This window comes from Amia ocellicauda, chromosome 6 (genome assembly GCF_036373705.1).
Source record: "Amia ocellicauda isolate fAmiCal2 chromosome 6, fAmiCal2.hap1, whole genome shotgun sequence".
Taxonomy (NCBI): Eukaryota; Metazoa; Chordata; class Actinopteri; order Amiiformes; family Amiidae; genus Amia; species Amia ocellicauda.
In genome coordinates this window covers 32022134-32047305 of record NC_089855.1, presented here as the reverse complement: position 1 = coordinate 32047305, position 25172 = coordinate 32022134, and the positions used below count along the sequence as shown (strand labels likewise).

General features: G+C 39.8%; 1 protein-coding gene across 4 annotated transcripts in view; it reads right to left on the bottom strand.

Moving 5' to 3' along the window:
- The window catches only part of mgat4a (alpha-1,3-mannosyl-glycoprotein 4-beta-N-acetylglucosaminyltransferase A), an 87953-nt gene extending 63292 nt beyond the window's left edge, over positions 1-24661 (bottom strand). For all 4 annotated transcript variants that reach the window (XR_010816998.1, XM_066706947.1, XM_066706949.1 and 1 more), the window contains exons 1-2: positions 24510-24661; positions 23766-24055 (exon numbers count right to left, since the gene is read on the bottom strand). Coding sequence is in view for 3 of the 4 variants with exons in the window: in XM_066706947.1 (XP_066563044.1) it covers positions 23766-23859 (94 nt within the window). In the remaining variant the exon portion in view is untranslated. The remainder of the gene's footprint in view (positions 1-23765; positions 24056-24509) is intronic.
- Between the last annotated feature and the right edge of the window lie 511 nt (positions 24662-25172).

The following is a 25172-nucleotide window of genomic DNA, read 5'->3' as shown; positions in this document are numbered from 1 at the left end:
GCGAGATACAAACCAGGCCCTTTTCACAGCAGCATGGTCCATCGCTGCCTAAACCGAACCCGCATCCCCACCCGTTTCCATAGAGCCCTGGAAGTCGTAGGTTTCCTCTCCCAGCAGATGCATGCAGCGAGCAAAGCAGGGAGTCTGGGGACTGCAGACTCAAAGGGTTCTTTCAGAGGTGCAGACAGCTCTCCAGACCCCTGGCTAGCACTCACAAGAAACTGTTATTGGAAAGAATTTTCTTCCGCAGTGGAACTGGTGGTGGGTTGATGGGGAATGCTGGCAACCGCTAAGCAAAAAAAACAAAAAACATGTATTAAAGCTTGTATAAGGGGCTGCCTTGTGTGGGTGATGAATTCATGCTCTGTAGCAGATGGGGTTATTGAGGATGCTAGAGGACCTCTCTCAAAGTGCCACTCGGAGACACAGCTTTCTTACTGGAGTGGGCCTTGTCGGCGAGACAGGGAGCTGGGCCCATCTCTGAGCAGGGCTGGCACAGGTTCCGCTTGGCTTCAGAAGGCCAATGCTAGAGACGCTGCTTTGAGACTCATTATAGGACGAGGAGAGAACACATCACATGATGCACCTCCTAGCGCCATTCCTCGTGGAGTCTTCATCATGCATTTCACCAGCGGAGCTGCTCAAAACCGTAATTCCACTAGCACCACCGCCACGCTTTCAGGGTGTACCGGTCCTCTCTCCCTCCTCTAGGGTTGGGTATCGGTTCAATTTTATCGATTCCAATTCTGGTTATCGAATCCGGTTCTTATCGAATCTAGGTTCCGATTCCAATAATTTTTAGGAGAGGAAAAAAAAAAAAAAAGCAAATACTTCAAGCTTTCTTACTGCCACATGTTGGATGCATTATCCACTGTGATAGCTGCAACTTTGCTCCTTATCCCAAACTCATCTAAAATGTCCCCAATTTCTTCTGCTACCACTGCTACTGTTTGTGCTTTGTAGACAGCTTTTGTTTTTAGGACTTTCTGATTCATCTTTCCCTCAGTGATATAATGTGCTGTAACTGTAATGTAATAGTCCTGGCAAATACTTATCCAGCAATCACTGCTATTTTGCTGACCTTTTCCAAATCTGATTGTATTTTTTCTTTTTCTATGTTGTACCAGGCTGGTATCAAGTGATTGGAGAGACTATCCCTGGAGGGTGGGTTGTATTTGGGATTTAGGGCCTTGGTCATCTCCCTGCATAGACAATTTACACTTATAATGCATCATAGTTTACTGTGGAATATAATATTCTGTTAGCTAGCTCTGATTCTGATGTGCTATGAGACACAGGAGAATATCAAACAAGGCTAAAGTCCATTGATATTGCTGTGGAAAACTGAGAACCTAATCAAGAATGCATTTTGCATAGCTAAACAAAGGCAACTCAACCGTAGCAAAAGGATGTAACCCCTTCACCACAAATCTTGCCACCGTCCGGTGACATTCATCCACATTCTCCTTGCTCATTTTCACCTTCATGGCTAAAGTGAATGGAGTTTCTGGCTCTACAAATAAAGACTGTATCGATTAAATCATTACTCTATTGATCTCTATTTTAAAACAAAAAAAAGTCTGCTCATCTGTGTTTTTTACCTGAGGGTGAGATGCTGCTATTGCTAATATTAGCTGTATCTGGTGTGGCAAAAATGGTACATTCCTTTAGATTCACGCCATGTTGAAGTAAATGCTTCATCATATTGGAGATGCTTCCTCCCTTGCACGTAATCCTTTTGCTGCAGGTGTTGCATTTTGCGGTGTTATCAATTTTAGCATAGCTTAACCATACTTTGGAGTGTTTGGAGAGGTCAGACTCAGCCATAGTGCCGAATGTAATGTACTGCGCATGTGCGTAATGAAATTAGGTCCTTGTAGCAGGTCCTGGCAGATCAATACGACTGTAAAATGCTCACTGCCGTTCACCTCGCGAGCATGATTAATACAGTTAGGAACCAAATTGAGGAATTGAAATGCACGTGTCTTATCGAATCCACGGTTCTTGGAAATTTGGAACCGGTTCTCGATACCCAACCCTACCCTCGTCCCAGTAAATAAGTTTCCCCCTAATGGCTTCCTTGATTAATACAACCTCTTGCAGGGGTTCAATTCAATAGGTCAAGCCTAGTCAATGACCTCCCCAGAAAACATGTTAAATAATGCAGCACTAACAGCCATCCCATGCAGCAGTTCCTCAAAGCTAGTGTACAACCGAGACACTGACTGAGTAAGACAACTTGACTGAGAGAACTTCCCAAGAACCCTGCTGCACCATTGACTTCCCACACCTTGATACCACTATCTCACACACCTAGCTCAGGCAAGCCCCTGTTCATTGTATAGTGCATATTGGTATATTGCAGCTACACCAAAAAGCCAGGCTGGGGAAGAACTTTATAGGGCGGGCTTCTTAGACTCAAAACTGCAGCTCTGAGAGCCTCATTAAATGCAGCTTCCCTTAAGAAGAACATAAGAGTTTACAAACGAGAGGAGGCCATTCGATCCATCATGCTCGTTTGGTGTCCATTAATAACTGAGTGATTCAAGGATCATATCCACTGTATTTTTAAATGTTCCCAAACTTTCAGCTTCAACCACATCACTGGGGAGTTTGTTCCAGATTGCCACAACTGTGTAAAGAAATCTCTGCAGTTTTCCGTCTTGAATGTCTTGAAGCCCCCTTGAAACAACCTCCCCCTTCCACCCAATTTCAATCAAGAAACCCCACTCTCCACTATCCCATGGCAGATCCTCTGTGCGTCTTAGGTTCGACCCTGGATGGTGCATTTTTCACTCCTGGCAGAACCACAGTGGCTAACTAGATTAAGACTAATCTGCTAATCTTGTTACCACTCTACAAGAACTTTAGCCTCATAGGCTGTCCCGGAAAACCAAGCGGAGGGAAACGTCCCAATGAGAATTGGTCCAATGTTTGCATTGCAAGAAAAAAAAAAAAAAAAAATCGCAATCTAGAGTTTAGCTAATGCACTAGACAGGAATAGTGTCAAGAACCAAGTTTAGGGGAACCTTGTACGGCAGTAAAAATAGATTTGCCAGACAGAGAAAAATAGGAGTCAAGGGCCAGAATGGTTCATCTTTCATGGGCCATTTAAGAAACAGGAATGAGAGCAGACCCACCCCTTTTTCTTGTACCTTTCTAAATGGGTAATGTGTAACAGAAGGCCAGTGCCCGAGAGAACAGAGTGTTGGACCCCACTGTGATTCACCTCTGTGAAACGCCAGCTCAGTGAGAATCTACTGCACCACTCCATACTGTAAAGCAAAATACAGGAGCTAGTGAAGTGCATCTCTGTTGCTCCAAGACTCTGCATCTATATGGGTGAGCAGAACTTAAACTTGCGGCAAAAAAAATAATAACACTCAAGTGTCCTATTGCAGGCCCAGTATCAAGCGTTATAATGCAGGGAACACCTAGGACCAGATTTAATTTCCTATCTTCAAACAAACAAATAGACAAGCAGAATGATTGTAACAAACCTATCCCTTTCCAAGAGAAAAATTCCTGAGAGCAAGAAAACTAGAGATACCCTGGTTAATTGGGAACAATGAGCTCAATGGCAGAGCTCTATACTGACCACCTCCTTGGAGGAACCCAACCTCCCTGGTAAGTTCATAAGTGATTTATTAATACAACAAATTACTACTATAACATTTAAAAAAAAGGTGTTTTCTTAACTACAACACACTGAATTACACTAAACCAGCAATGATTAGTGTGGTTTTACTGGAGATGGGTTCACTCCATCACATATCCACAAAATGAAATCCTTGGCATAACAGGCACTCACAGATAGGGATGCAACGATTATAGATTTTGTTGGTATGATTATAGTCTGAGGAATAATCACGGTTTCATGACTATCACGATTATTATGCATTCATTAATTTCACAACACTTTTAATGAATAAAATCACATAAACACTCTAGATTTTAAAATGTTCTTTATTGCTGCCTTTTGAAACAGAAATAACACTGTAACCAAGTATTTAAGTATTATTATTATTAATATAAGACTAATATTAACTTACTTTATCCCCCAGGGGACATTGTTACTAATAAGGGTAATAAACTGAACTGTTATTGTCATAAACTGTCATCCTTACATATTCATTTTAATAATCTTTTTAACAAAACTTACATATTTAGGGCCCTATGAAATGTTTTTTTTTCTCAAATTTCATTTAAATTTTTTACCAAATTCAGGTTTTCTTTAAGTTTTCTGGATTCCATTTTAATGTTTTATTTTTATTTTAATAATCAAAAATGTCTAATTAACTGAATTCATAATTATATTTTTTTTTTACTTTTTTCATTTCGATTTGTTTCAGGAATTCTGTTGTGTATTTAAATTTTTCTGAAAATCAAATGAAGGAATAAAACTTTTTCTTTTTCTTTTAATCATATGAAATTAAACTTTTTAATCAAAGTGCTGCACAACAGAACGTTAATGTTAAAATTAAAACATGAAAGAAAAAATGATTATTCCTTAATAAATAAAGTTTTAATAAATTATTATTATTATTATTATTACACTGAGACGTAGCTAAATTCTACTTTAAAACAGTAATACATTTCTGTCACAAACAATTTCTTGAAGTTAACCCAACCTTTTATTTTGACGGGTTGCCGTGAAGTCCTTCAAGTTTCTGTGCATTTATGTAAAATGTATGTATTTTTTCTGAAATGAAAGGGTAAAATGCTGATGAAGTTGACTCTCAGTGCGTCGGAGTCTGGAGATGAGGTTCATGCAGTCATGTCCTCATATAGTGCTCTACTAACGTTATATGCCGCTTTGTTCGTTTACATTGCACTGAAAGCAAACCAACTCTCACCGCTACGGCATTGATTGTAAGTGACACGTTTATATTTAATTCCCTACCAACTCAATGTTTCATTAAGTAACTTGCCACGTAATTTATTTCCGTTATTATGCATTACCTTTACTTGGGCTTGCAAAGCTGGGTGGTGATCCCGCAGGTGCTGCATCAAATTTGATGTATTCACTCCTTTAGCAGCAACTTTTTTACGGCACGTTTTGCAAATAGGAGATCCATCATCTTCAATGACTCCCTGGTCATTCTTGGTGTACCCAAAATGCTCCCACACTGCCGACTTCAGGCGTTTCTTTGGTGGAAATAAAGCCTCGCAGTTAATCTAGTGTGTAGTAGCCTCCGTGTCACACACAAGCACGGTGACGGCACTTTAAGCTGGTGCACCGCTGGTGTAACTTTGTTTTCGTTTTGTGCAAGTTGCAACAGTGCCGTTGCGTGCAAATCAAACACTCGATTAATTAACGTGTTAAATCGCGGTTAATAGTAAAATCGGTTAATCGCTGCATCCCTAGTCACAGAGCAAAATATCAGAAGTCTGTGCAAACGATGTGTCAATACATAGAATCCCTTTGAGGGGAGAGGGAAAAAAAAAAGCTAGATGTTGAAACTTAAGACATTATCCTGGAGATTGTACATTTTTTAATTAAATAAAAGCTGGGGGGGGGGGGGGGGGAGGGGGGATAATTTGCTCTAAATTACGCTCATCAGCAATTCAACCCAATCCATTATTTTTATTCTAGCACTAAAACAGGCCACCTCAGGGGACTAATCACTGAAGGCAGCCTTATCTTTTATTTTCACAGAACAATTTGTCTTGTTTCACATCGCTTATAATGGGCTTCACTGGAAAAGGTTTTTTTTTTTTTAAAAAAGGGACAAACAAAAAAGGAAAAACACTTTAAAATATGCATGTGGTTCAGTTCAGTCACAGCAATGCAGTTATTGATTCTTGGTCCCAGCCCCGGTGGGGAAACTTATCAGTTGAAACTCCCGTCATTGATCCGGAAGAGTCAGCTGGTCCAAGTTGCATAATAAGACAAAATAATCTTCCATGATAGACTACCTCGTAAAACTGCTAATGAAACATGTGTTCACACAATTAAATCATGACAACTGTATATCACTTGAATACTGAACAGCCCATGTGTGTGTGTACCCCAGGCCTACTTTCTGCTAATTTGTAGTTCTGTTGAGGATTCACTGACGGTTTGAGTAGATTTTACTTTGGGGGGTGGGGGGGAAGGGTTTTAAAACTTTAAGACCATTACACCTGATAAGGCAGCAACACATGGTCCAAGTTCAACTAAGGCTGTCTGTAGGGATGTTCGTAACTTAAACGTTAACAAACTTGATTCTTAAAAGATCAAGTGAAACAGAAAAAAATATGGGCTAAAGTAATGTAAGAGTTTAAAACTGCTTAAACCTTTACTAAATTTAACATCCCTGCTTATTGGACGGGGGCCTAAGGGACTTGAATTCTGTAGCCCATCACTTAATTTATATGTTATAATACTCTGCAGGCCTTGGAAAGTTCAGATACAGCTTTTCATGCAAAGCTGTACCTTTTCGCCACTTCATATCTCACTTTGACCATACAAGTAAAAAAACATAGGAGTCAAAAGAAAAATATTGATATTACAAAAAATTACAATACTATTTTAATAAAATGTATTTATCATTTACCTAACAACACAAAAACTGCCTAAATAGATCTCTATCATTCTTATAATGAGGCCTAACTATTTCAACTGGCTGGTCCGATTAAATCGGTTTCCCACTGCCTAATCATTAAAAGAAGATCTGAAAGTCTCTTGCATACTGTAAAGCATAAACAGGAAGCTGACCAAGATAAGTGTCTCAAAATGATGACAGTTACCCACCCAACCAAACACCATTAGTCACTGACAGACATTTTCCTACACCCCTTACGAGCGAATACAACACAGAGCTTCTACTACATAAAATAACTGCAGTGCAGGCTTTTAGAATACGCATTGTTCAGTTTGTTTTTTCTTATGACAAATCTTGGAACATGTTTTTCTATTTGTAGTCACACTACAGTGGCAAAAGCTGAATCTGTTACTATTCCCAGCACATGCAAGAGACGAGGACCCTACATAGCAACAAGAGGGAAAGCAGGAGGAATGAAAGCTATGAAAATGTCACACTGGATTTTTCAACTAGAGATAAAAGGCTTTCCATTTACAGGGCAGCATTCATTAAAATACAAACTGTGTCCTTTGTAAAAGTGGCACAGCCATCTCACAGAAGACCTGAACTGGTAAGCGTTCAGGGCAATTCTACATGTAAGAATTTCAAATGAGTTACATACAGACACAGAATAATATTTCCCCACAATAATTTATACTAACATACATTGATCAATGAACAAATGTGGATCTAAATGTTGATTTTAGTCATTTGAGCGCCTTTATTTACGTTTGCATGGGAGCATCTGCAGCATGTTGGTTTTGTAAGGCATTGCTTGATCTGTGTTTGAGTGCACTTCCAGTTCTTAATGTTTATGCAGCTGATGGCGATAAAAAGTTTAACAATACATTTGCATGCTAATGTGGCAGTTTTTACCAGTTTTACTTCACCTTTCTTGCAATTTTCAATGGTTTGTATCCCGGTTTGCCATTCCTCTGTGCTTTACTGGCATTTCTCTTTGCTTTCCTACACAGTATTGCCATTTCTCCATGGTATACTATAGTAAAGCTCTTATTGTTATTTGCACACCTGTACATGTTTAGGATAGTTCGATGGCAGGGATTTTGGATCATTGACTGATAATGGCCCAATACGTTTGAATAAAATTGAAAAATCGATATACAATATAATTGTAGAGCAGATTGTGCTTTTAAATCGGTATGAATAACCTCTACACCTGCAGCTCACGAAACCTAAAATGGACAAAGCTTCTTTGGAATGGGTGTCCTATTTCTAGCCATGTGTTCGATGTTCTGGGAGAGATGACACCATTGATGGTACAAAGAAAAAAGATACTGCAATTGCTTTCTCTTTCTTTCTTGAAAATTGTGCAAATTATATAGTTTACATTCCATTTTAATATGTGGAAAATACACACAAACTTAATGCCCACATTATACACCAGATACATCTGCCAAAGCAAGCAGAAAGAGTACAGAATAGCAGTCTATGCACCGAGAGTGGTGGGTGCAAAGAAACATTTGAAGAGTACTGTTTTTCCCGCAGACCGGATCTATAAAAAGAAGCATCATTATGTTTTTTGGGACTAAAACTGAAAAGACAGCCAGCCATCATGTTCCAAACAGTGTCCTCATTAAGGAGCTTTTTAGGATTTACCCTACCTGTAATTGTATTTTCTAAAATGTATTTGGCTGGCATGTTAAGCAATGGCATGGGTATGGTACTTTAAACTGGAGTAGTCTGGGTGAAATAACCCTTTGATAAACTACCAGCCAATAAGCTAAGTTACTTGATGCAACATCCTTAAAAATCTATTAACACTGCATGGGAAAACTAAGAGGGATCTCACTTAAGTGGTTTCTATACCAACCAGCCACTGAATCCTAGCCTTAATCCACACTGCTGCCCCACATTAAAAATACAATTTTTCAGTGGCATAATTCCAGTATCTCTCTATAGCAAAGTTCTGCCAGCACAATTTAGTTAAAATATCATTGATTTCAACCAATTAAGGGGACTTTTCTTATAGGAAAAGGCTGTATACATCGATTTAAACCACAGATTCTATAAAACAATTGTTTTTCCTCTGCCTCCTTTTGAAGCACCTGCACGACATTGTACAAAAAATACAATGCAGGAAGAGGAAAGGGCATCTTTTCATTAGAGAAAAATGTTGAAAGTGGTGCATAACCAGAACACAGGGAACACAGTCAACCAGGGTTGCTATGTCTGTGGGTTGGGACAGGAACACTTACTTCATGGTTGCATCAAAGCTCAATCCTCTCATTCTTGAGCTGCAATTCATTCAGTGTTTTACTGGGTCAGCGCGGAACAGAATGGATGACTCGGTAAGGTAAAGATCACACAATGTCACGCAGTTATAAATAGACCAAATCTCAAAGTGCACATGCCAAGTGGGAAAGTAACCAGCTTTTGTTGGGGAAGTGTCTCTTTACCTCACCTCTGTTCTGACTCAGAACTAGGCAGGTCTAACACTAAACGAGCCCAGTTTATGTAGAGCAGATGTGAATTACCATGTTCCCCTTAAACCATTTTTATTGTAGAGCAGGATTACTCATGCACTGTGCAGAGAGGAAGGGTGTCGTAATGGTACTACAAAAATATTAACTTGCAAATGCTTCTCTTTTCACGACTGAGCTGCTATTCCCGTGTAAGTTACAGATCGTCAGAATAACTACATCAAAGCACTTGATACATTTATTTTTAATCCTGGAAGGGGTCCAGGAACACACCACCACTCTACATACCAAAATATTTTGCGTTTTTTTCAATTTCAATACAGACCCTCCGAGTTTGAGCTTCATTTTGTATTTAAGACAGTCAAGTGACTACAAAACACTCTCCCTTGTGCAACCACATCATTGTGAACCAGTAAGGTTTTAAAAATTGCATGGCGTTTCCTTATGTATACTGTGTGTACATTTGAAACACGTATGCAACATTTTGTTTGTTTAATTCACATAGCTTCATAAATATTTCCATGAGCTATAATGCTTCTCTTCTTTAACTGCAATATTATTAAATCTATTAAGGAGTCAGAGTGCTCATTGGATTTCTCTAAAAGTACATAATTCTGTGATGTACTTCTATACTGCGCAGGTAGAGACGGAGACCTATAGCACTGCTCTGTTTAATTAACCAACACACAGAAACCAATGGGTCCATACAAAGTGCCCCTCTCCATCTAAAACCAGAAATCATGGAGTTTTGGCTGTCCGATATGCACTGTAAATGAAATGGGGTGAGACGATGAACTACAATCACAAACATGAATCATGATACACATCACGATTCGAATAGAAAAAATGATCTCTAAAGACTGTGCTGCTGCATGCTGGGCAACGTCTTGAAGCACGAACTGCCCTGCATCTCCGGGGGAGGAAAATTACCGGGGAAACAGCTAACTGCTGTCTCACCCCTATACATTTCTGCTAAATCCATGGGAAAATACCTCCTGTTAAATCGGCAGACAGTCAGAGATGCCTTCAGAAAACCAGGACCGTTTCAACCCTGGGTCCTGGATTCATTAAACAATCAAATTAACCAGTTTACCAAGATGATAATCAAAACCATGGTATAGAAATACAGAAGGAAATACCTCATACAGTATTCTTGTAGTGTATAATTGGTGGAAATAATGTACATTACATTGTCTTGACAGCATAAAAGGATGTTTTATATACACAGCTAGTATGGGTTTCAGATTTAGAGGTCAAACAGGAGCAGCTCCTTAGCCTAGGGAATTCTCAAAAAGGGCCCTTTAAGGGGATTTCCATCGAGGTGGGTATGAACAAGAAAGCTGTGGGACGACCCCCTCCCATTTTCTCTCCAATTCACAGAAATTGTCCCCACTGGGCCAGACGCTTTTGGAGTGATCACCAAAAAGAGGAAACCAAACGCTGCTTTGAACTGTAAATCAGTTGGCACAGGAGCCAAGACCAACTGGAGTGGAAAAAAAGAGACAAATGACACTAGCAATTCCACATCAAAATTAGGGAGCAAGTGAAAGATTTACAAAGGTTAAAAGTAGTAACACTGACAAAATAATTAAGATCTGGCAGGGAACACAGTACTAAGTCCCAGATAATCATACTTATAAAAACAAAAAAGACCCATTGAAATGTGGGATGTGGTGTCTTCCGTCTCTCTCCCATTGCACTTAAGTCTCCCAACAAATTAGATTTTGCCTTATATATTTTCAGCCTTTAAGCTCAGACAGACACTGCATGATCTCTTCAGTTTACAGACACCTGCAGATGAGAAAGATCTTTTAACATTTGGGAAACGGGTAGCAATTCCTAGGTATAAAAGTTTTGCCTCTCCCTGTCCAAGAATATTGGTTATCTGTATATTGCCTCGAGCTAATTAAGCAAATACAGCTGGAGAAACTCATTTAGGTCTGGCTTGAAAAACCGTAAAACTTCAATTAAACGCACCCAGTGTTTATTCCAAATAACTGCAAGAAGCCCCAGGGTCAACTGGAGACTGGCAATTGTAGGAAACCAGCGACTGTCAAACATTCATAAATAAAAAGACATTGCCGACTGATGCAGTCTAAGAGCCTGGAAATATTTCTTCATTGTAGATGTAGGCTAATAGGCCAGGCTTTTAATTATTTTTTAAATGCTTTCCAAAGATGCAAACAAATGACATTCAATATGATTATACACTGAAATATACACTGGATTGAAAACAAGATACCAGTAATTCCCTGCTAACACATGGTTGCCACAACATTGTAGCAACGTAAAAACAATTTATGTTGCTACAACGTTGTGTGTTAACAGGGTTCTGTTAGCAGTCTAATAATTCGATATACTGTGAAGTCTTGCTAATTAAACAAAAAACACTTATAACTGGAAATACGCTTTAAACCAAACCAACTACTTAATGCATTTTTTATGTTGCAATTGACATTATATATAATACATACACACACATATATGTGTGTATATATACACTCACCTAAAGGATTATTAGGAACACCATACTAATACTGTGTTTGACCCCCTTTCGCCTTCAGAACTGCCTTAATTCTACGTGGCACTGATTCAACAAGGTGCTGAAAGCATTCTTTAGAAATGTTGGCCCATATTGATAGGATAGCATCTTGCAGTTGATGGAGATTTGTGGGATGCACATCCAGGGCACGAAGCTCCCGTTCCACCACATCCCAAAGATGCTCTATTGGGTTGAGATCTGGTGACTGTGGGGGCCAGTTTAGTACAGTGAACTCATTGTCATGTTCAAGAAACCAATTTGAAATGATTCGACCTTTGTGACATGGTGCATTATCCTGCTGGAAGTAGCCATCAGAGGATGGGTACATGGTGGTCAAAAAGGGATGGACATGGTCAGAAACAATGCTCAGGTAGGCCGTGGCATTTAAACGATGCCCAATTGGCACTAAGGGGCCTAAAGTGTGCCAAGAAAACATCCCCCACACCATTACACCACCACCACCAGCCTGCACAGTGGTAACAAGGCATGATGGATCCATGTTCTCATTCTGTTTACGCCAAATTCTGACTCTACCATCTGAATGTCTCAACAGAAATCGAGACTCATCAGACCAGGCAACATTTTTCCAGTCTTCAACTGTCCAATTTTGGTGAGCTTGTGCAAATTGTAGCCTCTTTTTCCTATTTGTAGTGGAGATGAGTGGTACCCGGTGGGGTCTTCTGCTGTTGTAGCCCATCCGCCTCAAGGTTGTACGTGTTGTGGCTTCACAAATGCTTTGCTGCATACCTCGGTTGTAACGAGTGGTTATTTCAGTCAAAGTTGCTCTTCTATCAGCTTGAATCAGTCGGCCCATTCTCCTCTGACCTCTAGCATCAACAAGGCATTTTCGCCCACAGGACTGCCGCATACTGGATGTTTTTCCCTTTTCACACCATTCTTTGTAAACCCTAGAAATGGTTGTGCGTGAAAATCCCAGTAACTGAGCAGATTGTGAAATACTCAGACCGGCCCGTCTGGCACCAACAACCATGCCACGCTCAAAATTGCTTAAATCACCTTTCTTTCCCATTCAGACATTCAGTTTGGAGTTCAGGAGATTGTCTTGACCAGGACCACACCCCTAAATGCATTGAAGCAACTGCCATGTGATTGGTTGATTAGATAATTGCATTAATGAGAAATTGAACAGGTGTTCCTAATAATCCTTAAGGTGAGTGTGTGTGTGTGTGTGTGTATATATATATATTTTTTTTTTTTTGCATCTTTGTTTTCAGTAAATGTATATTTAAAAAAAATCACGTTTTTATTTCTCTCTCATATATGAGATATATATACACTCACCTAAAGGATGCTCTTAATCCAATCCACCTGTTTCAAAAGGCTGCAAGAGGCAAAAGATAAATAGATAATCCCTTCATTTTATTTTTTACTTTTTGTGTAGAACACAAAGCTTAAATCCAAATAAAGGCTTAAAATGTAACTGGTCTGCTCTGCTTCCATGTACACACACACACACACGATCCAAGAGCCATTAACGATCTCCAATGAAATACAGCTGCCGGCACACTGCAGTGACAATAAGCCAGCGACTAATCTGGTAAGAGGACTCTGACCAGGGACTCTGAATAAAATGGAGATCAGTGTGCACTGTGCAAAACTCAAATTTAAAAAATGCAGTTATCTTATCTTTTTGTTAGTTTCTTCACCATCACAAGATACTTAAATGTAGCTGTATTCCATTTCCAAAAGTGGGTGGGGCAGATGTTCAGTTATCTTTCTATGTTTGGAAGGCATATATATCTGTAGATGTTTTGAAAGCAGGATTAATTTTAGATCTTTTCATTTTGAAAGGTTTTGTTTTTCTATTCTTCCTTTCAGAACGGTTTGCTCGGTGGACTCCTCCCAGCAACGCACAGCAATTCCAGAAAACCAGGCTGCTCCACTTTCTCACGGGCAGCGTGTGCAATACCACTGACCTTGGTGCCATTCAAGGCTGCGTCCCCTGCTTCCCTCTCCACTTCCCATCTCAAAAACATGACAACACAGCCAAGGAATTCCTGCTTCCCACAGAACACGACTGTACGCACAGTACAAAATATCAGAATTCTTATATCCTGAATAGGGAAAATAATCTGCAGAAAAAAGCTGAAGCAGTACAGAACAGGTTCCAAGCTACAAAAAAAGCAGAGGATATTAAGAGCTCATGTGTCAGTTTTGTCCCTGTTCAGCCTCTTTAGCTATGTGACATTAGACAATCCACACACCTTTCATTAACAGTAAATTGGAAGGTAGTTTAAACAAGACCCATGGCTTTGTGTAGCCTCTGTTTGATAATCAAGTCGAATGTCTAGTAAATGGTAGCCAAATGAAAGAACAGTTTGATCTTGGTAACATTTTTATGAGATGCCTTTCTTCAATGAACACAGCTTCTAGGAAAAGGGTTCTCATGTTTTATTGAAGGAGTCTAAAGCAGTTTAGATAAAAGATTTACCAAAAGGGCCAATGGCAAAGACACTGTATTGCCATGTGGAATATCTTCACATAAAACTAATATGCAAATTGCACAACTTAAACTGACATGCTTAAGAGACAAGTTAATGAGTTTGAGGGGCTCGTCTGCAGCTGCTGAGAACGTGGCAAGCCCAGGGACTGTACTGCTGTCAAGTGCTGGGAGAGATAAGATACAGGCTTAACAGTTATTCCATTTCAACAAGCAAAAGCAGAAGCATTATCAAGGAGGAGAGACGTTATAGAATGGGGAAGGAGGGGAGGAAAGAAAAAAAAAAAAAAAAGGCGTTAGTTTAGTGGCTGTCACCTCATGTTCATGTCTGACCAGATCGATCCTTGAAATTTAAGCTCATTCTCGAGAAGTTCAGTGCCCACTCACAGGTTGTGAAGCAAATCTGTGCTTTAATTTTCCACCTGTTGACATCTTCAAAAAATCTTACACAAACCAACTGCCAATGAGTCGGAACATCTTGTGTTCAGAATATGCAAAAATGTCACAGAAAAAAGGGAGCTATGATCTGACACTGGACGCAAGCCACTGAGGTGCTGTTTCAGTTGTGCACTATTGAGGTGAGCATTAAAATAGAAGTCGTTGAAATGCAATACGCACAAGCTCCTTGGAGTTTCTGCTCAGTCTAAGCCATCCGTCAACAGCCCAGTATGAACTCTCCAGCTGGGGAGGCCAGATTTTAAACACAGTCCGTGGAGAGAGCCGTCAGCCACACTGCCAATTTAGACGAGGGGTTCTAGGTGTTGGGTGAGGTGCTGGACGGATCGTTTGGCTCGTGCAGACTGTGGGATTGGGCACTTTCAAAGCTTTGGAACAGGCAAAGCAAAGAGAACAAGATCTCCGAGCTTCCCTGTACTGAGAACACATCGGCTCCAGTGTTTTCCCCATTTGGAGTTGTAGAAAAGGGATGCAAGAATGCTCGGCGTGAAATTAGGAATCCCATACTGGGAAATGCCAACGGGAATCTTATGGTATATCCGTGTTGTCCACAAACCTGCAGGCTTTATAGGTCCCCATCAATCAAGTACTTAACAATCACATTGACTAATAAAGCCCAATGACTGAATCAGGACTAGGGATGCAGCGATTAACCGATTTTACTATTAACCGCGATTTAACACGTTAATTAATCGAGTGTTTGATTTGCACGCAACGGCACTGTTGCAACTTGCACAAAACGAAAACAAAGTTACACCAGCGGTGCACCAGCTTAAAGTGCCGTCACCGTGCTTGTGTGTGACACGGAGGCTACTACACACTAGATTAACTGCGAGGCTTTATTTCCACCAAAGAAACGCCTGAAGTCGGCAGTGTGGGAGCATTTTGGGTACACCAAGAATGACCAGGGAGTCATTGAAGATGATGGATCTCCTATTTGCAAAACGTGCCGTAAAAAAGTTGCTGCTAAAGGAGTGAATACATCAAATTTGATGCAGCACCTGCGGGATCACCACCCAGCTTTGCAAGCCCAAGTAAAGGTAATGCATAATAACGGAAATAAATTACGTGGCAAGTTACTTAATGAAACATTGAGTTGGTAGGGAATTAAATATAAACGTGTCACTTACAATCAATGCCGTAGCGGTGAGAGTTGGTTTGCTTTCAGTGCAATGTAAACGAACAAAGCGGCATATAACGTTAGTAGAGCACTATATGAGGACATGACTGCATGAACCTCATCTCCAGACTCCGACGCACTGAGAGTCAACTTCATCAGCATTTTACCCTTTCATTTCAGAAAAAATACATACATTTTACATAAATGCACAGAAACTTGAAGGACTTCACGGCAACCCGTCAAAATAAAAGGTTGGGTTAACTTCAAGAAATTGTTTGTGACAGAAATGTATTACTGTTTTAAAGTAGAATTTAGCTACGTCTCAGTGTAATAATAATAATAATAATAATTTATTAAAACTTTATTTATTAAGGAATAATCATTTTTTCTTTCATGTTTTAATTTTAACATTAACGTTCTGTTGTGCAGCACTTTGATTAAAAAGTTTAATTTCATATGATTAAAAGAAAAAAAAAAAGTTTTATTCCTTCATTTGATTTTCAGAAAAATTTAAATACACAACAGAATTCCTGAAACAAATCGAAATGAAAAAAGTAAAAAAAAATTATAATTATGAATTCAGTTAATTAGACATTTTTGATTATTAAAATAAAAATAAAACATTAAAATGGAATCCAGAAAACTTAAAGAAAACCTGAATTTGGTAAAAAATTTTAATGAAATTTGAGAAAAAAAAACATTTCATAGGGCCCTAAATATGTAAGTTTTGTTAAAAAGATTATTAAAATGAATATGTATGGATGGCAGTTTATGACAATAACAGTTCAGTTTATTACCCTTATTAGTAACAATTTCCCCTGGGGGATAAAGTAAGTTAATATTAGTCTTATATTAATAATAATACTTAAATACTTGGTTACAGTGTTATTTCTGTTTCAAAAGGCAGCAATAAAGAACATTTTAAAATCTAGAGTGTTTATGTGATTTTATTCATTAAAAGTGTTGTGAAATTAATGAATGCATAATAATCGTGATAGTCATGAAACCGTGATTATTCCTCAGACTATAATCGTACCAACAAAATTTATTAATCGTTGCATCCCTAATCAGGACCAGGTTGTTAAGCCCCCTGATTAAAAACAAATAAATGAAAACCTAAAGTTGCATTTCATATACTACAAGAAAGCAAGTCCATCTAGGGTAGCCAATACATCTTTACTACAGGAGGCCAGTTTCTAAATACAATTTAGACAAATTACAGTTAACAATGCACTCCAATGCATTCGCCATTGTCTCACAAATTAAATTAACCTTTTTTTTCCTGAGGCCAAATAAATATCACCCTGCAATTCCTCCCCCACTCCGTGAGGTGTTTTGAAAAAACTAAAGGGAGAATATTTGCATTTACTTTAGGGGAATTAGAGAGAACCAGTGTTTAGGAACGGATATTTTTTCCGAACCAAAACACAGGTGACGAAACTTGCGGAGAAACAAGATGAGCAAGAAAAACAAAACACTGGTAGCCAGATGAAAGACTTAATAGCCAAAAATACACAGAGACTGAAAATGGCCTTGATGCACAGGTTTTGGAATACATAATCTGTTTCACTGCACATGCTTTTGTACCTTAGGGTATTGCACCTTTATTTACTTAGGGCTTATTGCAGGTGTAAAAACACTCCCGACTTCTTTTAAAGATGTATTCTAATATATGTCTATATTTCAAGTGTGTGTCAATAGGAGCCTAGTACTGTAGTACTTGACAGGAGAAAAAAAAGACATACAACCCAAGTCCCTTTCTCAATCAGGTCTGTGGGGACCCAGAAGTATCCCCCCTGGGGTCCATTAATCACTTCTGCACATGTTTTGAGCAATTAACAAGCCCTCCAGTTCGGTTTTAAATGCTTGAATATCGCTAGTGTTTGAATTATAGTAACAAGATTGTGGTCCTGTCAGTTTAAACTACGGCTCCCCCACACCCCAACCCAACAGCAAGGAGCAGGCTGCCTAATTATCAAAATACAGTCCTCCCTCATTAGACCACCAGGCCTGGAACAAACTTTTAAACTGGAAGTAAGCAGGGCTGGCATTACAAATGGGGTGGTGAGCTAATTAGCTTTCATTACAGGACAGTTAAAGGGAAACCTCCAAAATGCAAGGATGGTGTAAGGCATGTGATACAAAGATACAAAAAAAAAGGGATTTATACGTGTTAATTTGAGTTTTTATTCATTCCCTGATGCAGATAAGCTTTCCTTCTAACTGATCCCAGTCACACAAAATCTGTTGTCAATGCAATGTGTAATTTCCTTCCTATTGTTTGGGAACCTTGAATCTGGCTACAGGCAGGCAGTTTAGCTGTGGAGCTCTGCTCACAAATCCTGCTTGTTGGATGGGATTTTGTGTCCATGTTCCTTTTTGATTAAAATCCAAAGAAAATTACATACATCTGAAGAACTGATCAACCATTCAACAAAAGTGATATTAAAATCCCATTACACAGGGAGAGAAGGAAAAAAACGTGTTTTAGATTTATCTGATCTTAAATCAAAAGATGTACGGATGAATAAACTTCCGTATCGATTTTTTTTCCTTATCCTTTTTCTTGGAGATCGTTTTACAATTCTGCCAGCAAATATAGCCCAAACTGAGAGCCAGGATGCTGTAATGACAGGTGGAAATACAAGCAAACCAATTTAGTGAACTGCAAACATACTTGCACTACAGAGACAAGACTACAGAACAAGCTGGGGTACAGTAGGCCAAGCTGAAAGGCATAAGCAGTGAATAAGCTGCACATGAAATGGGACAATATTTTCCAAGAGCATGCAACTGAATGAAACCACTGACCAAAATCCTTATTTAACTATCGAGTGTGGGCCAGGATATTTACTGCCTGAATTCCCATGCAGGCTTTGGAAACCATGCACTGTAGTACTGAAAATCTGCATCAGGGCAAAACAGCATCCAGTGGAATCTTGTTTCTGGTGCATCTAATTCCTGTGACCTGAAAGACATCCTTCACACCCAGACTGTCTACTGCCTGGGTAATTCATAGCCAGGAGATGTAAAATGAAGCATTCAGTGTCTTCCCATGAGCATTGGAACCTCTAAACTAGTATTGATCTCAAAAGTCACACAATTTTCTATTGGAAGATTGAGAGCGAGTGTTTAGAAAACACAAAAATAGTCAGTCATTGTTTCATACATGGACCTTTTTCCACAAAAAAACATATGCGGATACTGCACACAGTTGCAATCTGACCTTAATTTCAATGGTAACTGCCAAGGTGCAAAGGTTTACTAATATTAAATAGATTAGGCTTATAGAGTTGAATTTCAACTGAACTGCCAAGTCATTAAATTACTTCTCCCCATCAATAAACATTTTGGGAACATGCTCATGCCTAGTTGCTGAACAAAATCCTACAATTTTCAAATTAAGAACTAAGATGTTTGATGTTGCTCTAAATGTTGTCCACAGTGAAGGTTATGCCTTTACATATTGTTCACTTTGCACTTTGTATAGCATGTGTGGGTCAGAGCCCCAACACATTTATACATTCTAATGAATTCTAAGGAATTGCATCACCGTAACAAGCTCATGCACACAATGAGCCCCGCTACATTTGCAATAACACAAACTTGCAGTTCTTGAGACATTTGATTGTTCTGGAGTGTCTTTTTGTGCTTTAAATAACAACTTTTTACATGTATGAAATAGTAAACTGTCCCAAGCCTTATTTTTGTCATTTGCCTTTATCTGCAAACCATCTGGATATTAATGTAAAAATTACACAAACAGAAAAATTACTACGCAGGTAGTAAAACCTAAAGGCCTAAAGGCATTTAATGATCACTGTGCTTTCGACATAACTGCTGCAGAATCATACACATCACTAACTGAAGAAAATAGATTACATGCATTAGTATAAAACAGGTTTATTTATTTATTTATTTAGTGTGAAACACCAAGCATCATTCAAGATACCTTGATTTGAAAATACATAGGGTGCAGCAGTGCGATGTAGTTCTCAGTTGTTTTTCTTGTGTACAACAGCTTCTCTACAGTGAATTCTTCAAGTTACAAGCAGACAGAGCTGTGTCTTTAGGCAGTCTTACATCATGTGTTTATAGCAGCACAAATCCTCTGAAGAAAATACATTCATTCAAATTCATGGCTGGGAAATGTTTTGCCACACTATATTTGACTGAATGTGGAGCATTGTCAGACTGGCAGGCTTTTCTTAAACTGAGCTAGTATGACATACAAAACAAACATTTTCCTTGTGCTTGCCCTGGTCAAGGGATCATAAGATTGTCATGCAGCCAGTGTTTTGCTTTTTCTCTCAGAAATGCTAACAAAAAAGTAATGTGTACAAAAAACCACACTGGAAGATTTAAGGGGTGCTTTAATTGAAAGAATTGAAGGCAATTATAAAGAAACATTAAATACAAGGAACAATAATGCCAAAGCTCCTAGTTCTGCCAAGAAAGATTTGCAGTCTATATTACAAGCACACAAACCGCTTCAGTGTTCCATTATGCATGTTAATTTGTAAAAAAAAGACTCTTAAAGCTAGGGTGTGCAATCCTGAGAGGCAGCAGTAGCGGCTTGTTTTGAAAGCACAGAGCCGCCCTCACTTCAGAGCGTCTCCAAAGCCACGCCCCCTCTATCACACATGCGCACACACACAGAGCGGAGTCTCAGCGCCGGGAGAGACGTGTGGGTGGAATCGATCGCAACAGTTTCAGATGACCGCATGTCTCATTCATAGGTTAGACATTACAATAATAACGAGCGTAAACATCTTATTTACGGTTATTATGTTTTTAAAAATAGTAGCTGCGGCTCGCCTTCCATTCTCGCGCTCGCTCTGCACAGCGTCAAGGTTCCCGCGCGGATGACGTGTGATCGTCTGCGCGAACAAGTTGCGCGGCGGTATGCAAATATAGATTGACAGACAGGAAGGACATCCTATCATTACATTCGGACCGAATGCAACGATTGGTCGATCCTTTTTTAGTCCTGTCCCTTCCACAGAAGATTTTTTTTATCATTTAGACCACTTAAAATATTGATTGCTATCAGGATCTGAAGAGACTTTCAAACAGTATAACAAAAAATGTTTCTGGAAAAGATTGCATACCCTACCCTTAAGTCATCCACTGATATATTTTGATTAGAAAACTTTTTTACATCAAAACATGAACCTGCATGTTCCCAAATCACTATTTAAGCATACTCAATACAAACAGAACCACAATACATGGTGGCAATTCACAACTGCAAACATCATGTTCTGGTCTTAGGCTGTCAAAGTTGTAGTTTACCCTCAGGACACAACGTACCCTAGCGTTTCATGAAATTCAATTTGAAAAGCACGCATGTCAAAACAGTCTTCAAGGGAAAGTCTGAAGATATCTGTACTTAATGGTCGATGAATATGCTGTGATGATTATTAAGGGCAGTACATCAGAAGTACACACATTTCCTTTTGAATCTTTTATACCAGATTATATTATACCATTAGAAGGGCTGGTTTCACCCAAATTAGCCTTGGTTATGGACTACCCAATAATATTTTAGGCAGAATAGTACTAGACTAGTGCTAATAAAGATCTGTAAACCCAGCCAGAGAGTTTTACTTCCATCACTCATTCATCTTTTTTCAAAAGCGAGTAACACAAGGTAATTTCCATAACTCATCCTCAAAAAGAATTGAAGATGTATTTGTTATCTCCTGGACATACTGATATAGCTTCATATCCAAGCTATAGCCAAGGCAAATTAAAGACTTGGTAGGGCTTTTTAGATTTGTTCCCAAGTTAATCATCCTGTGGTATTGTCCTTGGGGCTACCAAGTATGAACAAGGTTGTTGTGGTGGCCCCTGGGTAAATCTCACTATTACATCCCTACTCTTAATTTAGTGTAACAGGACAGCCGTCACAACTCCAGACCACTCACTCCTTCAACTTCAAAGTTGTTTTTCCAACCCATTCGTGAAATAAATAACTCTTCTTGAGCAACGTTTCATGCGAGTGCATGGTATTGATTCATTCTGTTGGCAGACGCCCTTATCCAGGGCAACTTACAAGAAATAAAAATAATAATAATAATAATAATAATAATAATAATAATTAGAGGTTAGCCCTTTCACACATAAAATGGTTACATATGAACAAGCTTTGCAGATCACAACATCTAGGCAGATTCTTTAATCCTCCTGGAGAAGATCCTTGTGATTTCACCTCAGAGACAAATGCAGTAAAACTCACTATCATTATTAGGAACTCAGCACAATCTAGAAGCCATGCTGTCCCGTGTCCTAATACCTAGGTTCATTTTAAAATCCAGTTTTGTATAAGGGCAAGACAACAGTTAGTGTTTTATATAAAAAAATAAAATAAAGCTTAAAAGTGGAAAAAAAGGGGCCTTGACATTGCCATATGGTCATTCACTGTAGCAATCAAGAACTCAAACTACCTTCTAGGGAATCCCCTCTGCTTGTAAAAAGGTCAGAACATGATTGTAATATCACAAGAGGGAATAAACAATACAAGCACCTTGGAGGCATAAGTGCTTACATTGGCTCTCTCCCCCGAAACACAAAATTAACAGAGCCACTTAACAGATTACATATTGCAAGACAAAATGAAAATGCTGCACCCCAAGGGGAAATGTATTTTTCAATATACAGTACAGGAATGTGTGAGGTCCCAGGTGATGGAGAATGGACTTGCCACTAAATATAATAACTGTCCAAACCTGTTCACTTAGATATTGTAGAAAGCAGCCACGAAAGGTGTAACAATTGAGGCAAAGACTGTAAGATTCCAATGGAAAAAAGTATTTTACTTTAACTTTAGCATCCAGAAAAGTCAATCCAAGAAAACATTCTTGAACCAAAAAGATCCCATAAATTCACAGAAAAGAAAAACTATGAAAAACAAAACAAACGAAACCAGCACTACTGGAAAAACTGAATCACAGTAAAAAGTGCATTAGGCACAACACAAAAGGAACCACTAAATGCTAGTGACCCTTCCTCTTAACCAGCAGAAGGAAGATCCCATCTTGTCTGTATGTAAAGCATTTATACTCATGTCCAGAAATGGAAGAGTCCACCTGCCCTACTACAGAGGTAGGGAAAAGAAATTAAGCGGGCAGACCCCGAACTGAACAGAAAGCAAAGGTAAATGGGTATACCCAGCTGTATAAATGGGTACAACTGTAAGTCGCCCTGGATAAGAGCGTCTGCTAAATGACAATTAATGTAGTGTAATGTAATGTAAATACCTGTGTTTCAAGTAATCAACTGCTCCCTTTTATATGCATGTGTGTGTGTGGACTTGAAGGAGAGCTGGATTATGAGGTTAGATGGAGTTTTAAAACTGAAACACAGATGAATTAACCAGAGGAAGAGCAAAACTGTTTACATCAGACTGTCCTGTAAAACACACACACGGGATGACAGCTCAAGCCCGTTCCTCACAGAATGTCTTCATGAGATGCTCTTGTGCTTTCCAGGCCAATTTCCAAAATAAAATACCAACATTAACATTACAGTAAAAAGAAAAAAGTAGGCAGAATAACTCATACAGGTAAGCCATTCAGCATATAAAATGTGAACTCGCACAGCTCTTTAAACTATGGACATACCTATAATGCACATTGTTCAACATGTGCGTGCATCAGAATGCCTTTGAACTGGATGCCCATTGAACTGTGCTTTCCCACATGCCAAATGAAATCGTCCATCACATGAATTGAACCAATATAGTACCAACACCTCCACTCTAAAATAAGTGCAGTTACACAGCCAAAAACGGAAAGACAATAACTTAAAAAGGTCAGAAATGACTGCATGAGTTTGTGGTGAATTCAAGAATGTGAGAAATAAAACCAATTGATTACGACAAGCAAACACACTGTCAAACGCGGTAACATCCGAGTCTGGTGCATAACAGGTGGCATTCAAAATAAATTCTATATTTTGAGGAGCCCCGGTCATTCAATGCATCATTGTAGCCTGTTTGATTGGGCTGCCATACAAAATCAGACAAAATGCAACTACCTCATTTACTAGCAACTACGCATTTGTGAAACACTATATTTGATGAAGGTTAAACCTTATCTTCTATCTTACCGTATCGTATTATTTAGCTATAAATAAAGCTTTGGTGGCAGTACTAATAATCAACAAATGACCTTACCTTTTCCATTTTGCCAAGCTGTGTACCAAGACAGGCTGAGGAAAGACGTGAAGAAGATAATCGCAGTCGCCACAGTTCCATGTCTGAGCCTCATCTCATTTCAGCATCTGCACAGCACCGGCTCCGGCACATCCACAGCCCCCACGCAACGACACGCACCGCGGCGAGAGCAAACCCCACGGCCGGGGACACGACCATTCAAGCCCCACACAAGGACCCGGTCCCAGGTATGTGGACCACTTTACTTCGCGGAGCTCCCCGGTGACTTCCTCGATGCTACAGACGTAATCCTGCAGAGAAGACGTGCATTAGGAACTGCAACACACACCGCCGCGGTTGGCAACGTCGCCCGCTTGTATGCCGAGGTCTAGTTTCCATACCCGGGCGTCAGGTGTGACAGTGCTATGGAGTCTATACACAACTTGAAGAAACCCCCCCGTGTCCCCCGACCTCTTTTGGACGCTATCTATATCCTTCCCTTAGCGCAGGTTAACGAGATGAACTAATGGGATGTGAAAGAGAAAGGCTTCGCTTAAGACATCAAGGGCTGGCTTCACAGTGTTATTGTAGGCGGAGTGGTCTTACACTGGTCCCAATCAGCGGCAGCGACTCCGAGACCAGCCGCAAGAGTGTGGAGCTGGTTGGGGAAGTGTAGTATAACACAAACCGTTGAACGACACGAGAGGTGTCCGAGGCGAGAGCGTGTGCTCTACAGCGTAGGCGCTCATTTTGCGTCTGACTCACCTGGATATCTGCTCCCGCTGCTGCCAATCGCTAATTGCGGTGGAAAGAGAAATGATGGGACGACAGGCTTTACACAGCGATCCGCGTCCGCCGACTCCCCGTCTCCATCTCCGTGCCACACTCTGCGCTCTCAATCTACCTTCAGCCGCCCACCGCGCCTTCCCATTGGCTGCTGCCTTCGCCCGCCTCCTGTGCCACCCCATTGGTTGCTGCCGCTCTCCCGCCAGCCAATGGGCAGCCACGATAACGGCCAACGTCCCCGTCAATCACTCTCATGTTCCTGCTTCCCCGTGTAGTTTTGGTTTCAGTGCATGCTAGGGTTTGGTGTGGGGAAGGAAACAAGCAAACATTCAAATATATACCACTCAGAAGTTATAGTGCATCTTATTATTATTATTCCAAATCCAATTGAGTTGCGCGATCAGGATGACAGATCCGCACCGAGTCCTGGTCTAAACGCATATGATCAGTCCAAACTTCAAATGCAAGCTCTCCTCCCCGTGGTTCAATCCTGAATTACAGTGGCTAGCGCACCAACGTGTAAAGGACTGACGTGTTGGTATTTCGACCCCGCAAGCATCATTGTTGCCGTGCTCAGTTCAAACGCACTGAGGGTTTGCATCATGCGTTTAATCATTTACTGTATAGACCACAGACGCATGC